Genomic DNA, 7,500 nt, shown 5'->3' on the forward strand with positions numbered 1-7,500 from the left:
GTGAAGTACGTGGCTGCTGATAAGACGTGTGTACAATTTGCGGTTGGTCCATTAAAGTTACGAAAATATGATATGTCTTAATTTTATCACCACTTAATGACTAAGCTTATTGAGTAGAACAGTTTTATCGTGTTTGTTTTCATTTTTTCTCTTTTTTTTTCTTTTCATCTTAACGGAACCTATGTCATTTCTTGTTTCTTTTTCTTTTTCTTTTTCTTTTCTTTTTACCATTTAGCAACCATAAATTATCGAGAAATGTTTTTTTTATTGTATTTCTGTTTTTTCTTTCTTTTTTTTTTCTTTTCATCTTAACGGAACCTATGTCATTTCTTGTTTCTTTTTCTTTTTCTTTTTCTTTTCTTTTTACTATTTAGCAACCATAAATTATCGAGAAAGGTTCTTTTTTTATATGTTATTTTTTCTTCCTAACTTAAGCACTATTTAGTTTAGCAACTTAAAATTGGCAGGTACAGTTTTATCACTAGCTATTTCTTTTTTTTTTTTTCTCTCTTGATCTTCTCTTCCCATCTTATCGAACACTAAGACATTTTCTAAAATCTCAAAACTAACTAGAGATGCTTTTTTTTTTATTCTATTTTCCCTTTTTCATTCATTTTTCTATCTTCCTGCGTTCGGTGTTAATGGGGCAGCACTTAACAGAACTTTTTTTTTTTTTTTTCTGATCTTGACCTCGTGTAGAATAAGGAGAGACAAGGTATAATGCATCAGCGGTGTCCACAGTTCGCTGGTGATGGCGAAGGTGGCTTTTAGAGGAAAGGTGATAGTGAATGTCCTATAGTCTCTACATGGCAGTAAATATATGCAAGGTATTCTCCTATTTAATTTTTGTAAGGTGAGAGAGAGAGAGAGAGAGAGAGAGAGAGAGAGAGAGAGAGAGAGAGAGAGAGAGAGAGAGAGAGAGAGAGAGAGAGAGAAATAAGAATGTCTCCAAGTGTTTTATCAAGGTGAGATGGTCTTTTATGGTGTGTGTGTGTGTGTGTGTGTGTCAAAAAAGATTAACAACATAACCATTCTTTTTCTCTCATCTTCATTCCATCCATTTTTTTCCTCTCTTTCCTCCTTATATTCCTCCACTTATCAACATTCTTTCATAATCTTTCCTCTCCTGCACCACATAATCCTATATTCTCCTTCCTCCTTCTTTTTCTCCTATCTTTCCTTACCCCTTTCGTTTCACCCTCCAATTCCCCTCACCTCTCCCTTTCTATTTACTCGTTCCTCTTCCACATTTATCACTTACCTGTCAATTATGGAGATTTTGTTGTTTTCAGCTTAGAGTTCAATGCCATTTTAGTATCCTGTCCAGTGTAGATGGCGAGACCTATTAATGGAGAGAGAGGATGATGGGAAAGTAGAGGGTAGGTAGATGAGGAGGCAGGGAGGAGGTGTTCTTAATGCATGGAGGAGGTCGTGAGGAAGGAAGAGAAAGGAAGGGAGATGATGTGAAAGATAAGGAACGGTAACAGGATGAGGGTTGGGGGGAAAGATTAAGGTGAAGGGAAGTAAAGGGAAGGGGTGGGGACGTGTGTGAGGGAAGGGCCAATATACATACATACGTACATATATACATGCATATATACATACATACATACATAAATAGGTGGTTGTAGGTGATAGGAGAACGTACAGTGGAGGTAGAGACAAATATGGCCAGTGAAAAGCAGGTTACTCAATTGTTTCCTCCTTCCACTCCTTCACTCCTTCACTCACTCACTTACTCACTCACTCACTCACTCACTCACTCACTCACTCACTCACTCACTCACTCACTCACTCAATCACTGTCTCACTCATTCATGCTCATTCGCTTATTCTTATTTTCACACACACTCTCTTAGTCACCTTTTCTCATCAGCTCACACACTTATTAACTCATTCCCTTCATTTTGTCTTTATTCACTACGTTCTTCCTTCATCCATCCCTCATTCTACTCTCACTCCCTCGCTCCCTTGCTCACCGTACACCCAGCCCGTGTTGGTGAGCCGGGCGCCCCTCAGCAGCAGGTTCTCCGTGGCCAGCGGTGTCCTCGTGGCCTGGCTGTTGCCGTGGTGTACCTGTAGACTGCCCTTGAAGTCGTAGAGGTTGGCGTGTGGCAACTGGCGTAGGGAAACAATAGGGATGTTACCTTATTATTTTCTTTGTTACTCGTATGTAGGAACGTTACTGGTTAAGTGTCGGAAATTAAGCAGTATATGTATAAAAGTCCCACTAAGGTGCCAGTTAATGAAAAGTCAAAATGCCTAGAAAAGTTACAGAAGTGTTTTGTGGTCTCCCTCCCTCCTTCCTTCCCTCTTGGAAGAATTCTGAATTCTAGTCGTGGTCAGCAGGAATTACAGAGAAAGGTAGGGAGTTGTAGAATTTACCTTAGTGTGTGCATGTGTGTGTATTCACGGACGCCTGCTGGTCGTGTGTGTGTGTGTGTGTGTGTGTGTGTGTGTGTGTGTGTGTGTGTGTGTGTGTGTGTGTGTGTGTGTGTGTGTGTGTGTGTGTGGCAGGTAAGCAGGTGTCCTCGTGCCTGTTTGCCTGTTTGGCTGCATGATGATTGAATAATGCCTCTGACATGGCTGTTTTGGGATACTTGTTCGTGGCACTGACTTGGCTACCTGGTGATTGAACGTTGGCGCTGACCTGACCTCGTTACTTGTTTATTTGATTGACACTGGCCTGACTAGCTACTCATTTCATTCTGGCACGAAACTGAACATATTTTTTCTGTTGATTTCATTCTGGCACTGACCCGGCTAGCTGATGATTTCACTCTGCCATTGTCCTGGCCTCGACACTTGCTGATATGGTAGTGACAGTTATCCAGGTATATAAAGTATTAATTGTGGAACCGACGTCATCTCACTGCCTGTGTATGATAGTGGCACTGACTTAGCTAACTGTTGGCAACACTGGCACTCACCTGGCATTGCACCGTCGCATGTAAACTCCAAAGGTTATCCACGGTTTTCAGTTTGCGTGTTTCGGAGGGACAGAGGAACACCTGAAGAATGAGTAAACGGGAGGTTAGACAAAATTTTTTATTTATGTGTGAATTTGGCGGAATATAAACTGAAAAGAACATGATTTAGGTAGAATATTTTTTTCTCTCTTTCTTGCTTTCTTCTTTGTGTGTGTTTGTGTTTGCTTTCATGTTTGCGCTCGCTGTCCTCACCTTCAAGTTAGTTTCCCCATCCAGGTTGGCGGTGGTGACGTCACACTTGGCCTCGGGGTCAGAAGAGGCGAGCAGCAGTAGGTCACACGGGAACTCCTCTCCGTCACTCACCTTCACCACATCCCCAACGCTGATCTGGTGCCATTTTACTCCCTAGGAAAACCGAGTGTATGTAGCCCAGGTCAATCCCGCGGCGAGGATGAACATACCTGCTGTTCCTTGTCTCTTTACTCTCTTCTAAATATCATTGTTTTTATCTTATTTGAGTTCTGGCGAAGGGGTACAAAAAAAGGAAGAATAAAATGGCCTATTGAAGGTACCAGGCCCTATTGAGTAGAATTAAAACCGTTATCCAAAATTAAAGAATTGTCCTTGTTTTCTATTCAGTTCTAGCTTGAACCATCCCCACTGTCACTATGTAGTACTTATAATCATCAAAGTCTACTTCAATATAACATTTTTCGATTCAGAATCAACACCCCACCGTGTATACTCACCGTGAGCTTACCGTCCCTCAGCACCGTGGCGGGAGCGTTGTTGACCTTATTGTCTTCGCGGTGCCTCAGCCAGTCCTCGTATCCCTGCTTCACTGCCGTCACGCTCACCACAAATATGAGTGGCAGGATACTCGTCAGTGGGGAAACGGGGCTGTCGATGGTGCTCTGTGGTGAGGCGCCGGACAGGTCGTGGCGGAATGGAGAGATGTGCGACGAGACAGAGCCAGGATGAGGGACAGGGGTAAGTACTCCTGTGTGGCGGCTTTCTTTCATTGGTGGTTCAGTGTCAGTACTACTAATGTGTAATGAAGCTGAAGTATTCCATTTCGATATACTTGTAGTTTGATTCCGTGTACAAAAACAAATGTATTTATTCGTAGTGTTTGTGGTTGATCTCAGTTTGTAATTTACTCGATAATACGCCTGTAGCTGACTACTTTGACGTGTGTTGCTTTGCCTCCAGAGTGATCCAGTAACAGTGAGCGTATTATGATGTGTGATGACCAGTAGGGACAGAAAAAAAAAGACAGGGAGGGATTTTTGATAGTGGGACGGAGTGAAGGACAGGCAGGGATAATTAATGGAGTGGTTTAGTGGTGGCCACACGGCTGGGGAGTATAGCAGATGACTCACGACATATCTTAATAAGTAAAAAAACTAAAAAAACGTTACTTGTGTTTTCATTTGCGTGATATTGTCATTTGTTAGTGACGCGATGTGATAACGTTTGTTTACATAATTCATGCTGACGAGGCACTATCAAGCGACAATATATCACTCACAATCTAATATACTCTGAAGCTAAAATACATGTTACTTAATTACGTTTACTGCACATAACTGTATGTATGGTTATCGTTTCTACATGAACATATAGTTTGAATATCGATATTACACTGCTGTTTCACTTTGTAGCGTTTTGTAGCAGTGAAATAGATGTATGGTAATCAGAAACCACTGTAAACATGAATTACTCTACTTTTTCAAACATACAATGCTCAAGACATTAAGAAAATAGTACTGGGACAGAACTAATGCAACAATACTTGAAAGCTAACTTAATTTGAGGGAATGTCTGAGTTTAAGTTGAGCATGGTCTTGATGGCGGCTGTTGGGGACTGCTTGAGGAGAGTAAAAGTGAAAGAAAGGAAATACATATACAACCGAAGACTAAGCGAGGAATGGGGCGACTAGGAGATGGTTAGGAGGCTTTACACACACACACACGCAGACACACACACACACACACACACACACACACACACACACACACACACACACACACACACACACACACACACACACACACACACACACACACACACACACACTTACATGAATTATGGCCAGACACAGAAAGTAGAAGTTGGCCAACCGTCGGAATTGTTGGAAGAGATTCTTGGGCAGGAAGTTGATAAGCGTGTACTGCAAGAGAGATGGAGAGATAAATAGATAGATAGATAGATAGATAGATAGAGAGAGAGAGAGAGAGAGAGAGAGAGAGAGAGAGAGAGAGAGAGAGAGAGAGAGAGAGAGAGAGAGAGAGAGAGAGAGAGAGATAAGTCTGACATTGACACATGATAAAATAATGGTATAACACCTGCTCTTTCACATACCACGGCAACCAAAACTTCGTACAACTTTTGACATTATTGTACGAACACTCTAACCTCCATATGGACATCACGAAAGTATCTTCTAAACTAAAATAAGAAGAAAAAAAAATAGAAATGAACACAGTTACTCAACAAACACTACTGAAAAAAACAAAAAAAAAACAAATAGCACTCTTTATAAAACTACAACTAACAAATACATAGATAACAATTCCCACTTAACAACTTCACCACTTCTTACATAAACTTAACCTGCTAAGAAATTCACAACCAGATAACTTAGAGTATTTACACCTCATAGTGCCATTGTATTGCCTAGTGTTGTGTGTCTCTGTATTGTAAGTATGCGTGGAAGTGTTTCCCAGCATATATCAGCGGCTTACCTTGGCTGTGGTGACCAGGTTGGATTGGTTGTGAGGGAGGATGAGAACAGGGACGTCCATCGAGTCATAGGAGGGCGTAGGGGGTGGGGGTGGACGGCGATGGAGGTATACTGTACGTGTTGAGGTAGTAGACTAGAGAGAGAGAGAGAGAGAGAGAGAGAGAGAGAGAGAGAGAGAGAGAGAGAGAGAGAGAGAGTATTGTCTCGTTATTTCGAATTCCGGTTCTATTTTAACTTCAGTTATTGAAAAAAAGCCTCATAATTGGTGAAGCAGAGTGGTGATGTGACTTTGCGTGTTGTAGTTAATCAAAGTTTTACAGAGATGTATAAGTACGTCTCAATTAACCTCTTCCCTTTTGTATGTAACTTACCATTGTGATTCTCCGTGCCAGATCTGAAACCTATAAACACACACACACACACACACACACACACACACACACACACACACACACACACACACACACACACACACACACACACACGCACGTACACACTAGAAATCACCACCTCTCCCCATCACTTCTAACACTTTTCCCTGTTTTTTTAGATATCATTTCACCGTGCACAGTTCAGCTTAACACGCACACGTTCCTCCCTCACTCGGTCCCAGCTCTTTAGCTCGAGAGTAAAGAGTAGCACTGGTGGGTGGGTAGGTGTGAGGAAACTACACCATTAGAATTAGAATACTGCCCCTGTTAACGATACTTCCACTTTGCGCACCAGAAAACACACTGAATCTCCTACGTAACCCTATCTGCACTTGCGTTGTTAAGAGGCGTTACTCCTTCCTTATCTTCAGTAATCTTTGTATGATGATAGGTTTCTGACAGAGGCTTTAGCTGTGATAAGGCTGGGAGATTTGGAAGCGGAGGGGGGGGAGATGTTGTACAGGGAGATAACAAGTGTATAAAGAAAATAATACTGGTAATCTCGTGTATTTGATTTGAAGATAAGGGGAAGAAATTAAATAGTTTGTGTATGTGAGGCTCTTTTTGTTTTTTTCTAAATTCTATCATTCTTCAAAGTATTGGAGGAGAAAAAATGGTGACAAAACTCTTATCTGTGAATGAAGTTATACAATTTCTCTTTTTATTTTTCTCTACCGTTATGTTCATTTCCGTCTCTCTCTCTCTCTCTCTCTCTCTCTCTCTCTCTCTCTCTCTCTCTCTCTCTCTCTCTCTCTCTCATGCTCTATCTCGTCAATACTTCAACGTAATCTTGCCTCTCTCTTTTCCTCTAGATCACTAACCTGCATTATGATATGCAAACATTAGTCAAGGTCGGGGTTGCTCACTTCACCACCACGCACGCTCTTCAAATTTGCCTTTACTGAGCTCCTCGACCATCAACTGTGTCATTCTAGTGAGGGATTTGTTGTTATCTTTATTGTTGTTGTTGGTGGTGGTGGTGTTTCATGAGTGTGATTGAAAGATAAAGTAGTAATAGTAGGAAAAAGGAAGATGAAAAAATAGAATAGGAAATAGTACATGAAGAGCAGGAAATAAAAGAAAATGAGAGATAGGAAAAGGAGGAAAGAGAAGTGTTAGTAGAGAGAGGAGAAAGAGAACGACGACGATATCAATGTAGTAACGTAATAGAAACTACAAACATCACTCAGTCTAACTTGTATGTTCTCTGAGGTAGCCGGAACCTTTTGTGATAATATGGTGGATGTTTTATACTAAGAAAGACATAACCTGTTTTAATGTCAAGAGTGCCAAGGTGAGACGAGGCAAAGGGAGGTTCATGGATCGGGGAATTTTGAGAACAGAAAGAGGAATGATCATGGCATGCTTTCATTACATTCCCCAGCCAGGCAT

General features: G+C 41.3%; 1 protein-coding gene across 1 annotated transcript in view; it reads right to left on the reverse strand.

The window, feature by feature from the left end:
- LOC123518722 (phospholipid-transporting ATPase IF-like) overlaps positions 1-6,428 on the reverse strand; it is a 19,525-nt gene extending 13,097 nt beyond the window's left edge. Inside the window, exons 1-8 of the mRNA XM_045279721.1 lie at positions 6,049-6,428; positions 5,679-5,810; positions 5,015-5,104; positions 3,680-3,844; positions 3,183-3,335; positions 2,931-3,011; positions 1,980-2,118; positions 1,294-1,342 (exon numbers count right to left, since the gene is read on the reverse strand). Coding sequence (XP_045135656.1) covers positions 1,294-1,342; positions 1,980-2,118; positions 2,931-3,011; positions 3,183-3,335; positions 3,680-3,844; positions 5,015-5,104; positions 5,679-5,810; positions 6,049-6,051 — 812 coding nt within the window. The 5' untranslated portion in view covers positions 6,052-6,428. The remainder of the gene's footprint in view (positions 1-1,293; positions 1,343-1,979; positions 2,119-2,930; positions 3,012-3,182; positions 3,336-3,679; positions 3,845-5,014; positions 5,105-5,678; positions 5,811-6,048) is intronic.
- Positions 6,429-7,500: the final 1,072 nt, after the last annotated feature.

Source organism: Portunus trituberculatus, chromosome 44 (assembly GCF_017591435.1).
Source record: "Portunus trituberculatus isolate SZX2019 chromosome 44, ASM1759143v1, whole genome shotgun sequence".
Classification (NCBI taxonomy): Eukaryota; Metazoa; Arthropoda; class Malacostraca; order Decapoda; family Portunidae; genus Portunus; species Portunus trituberculatus.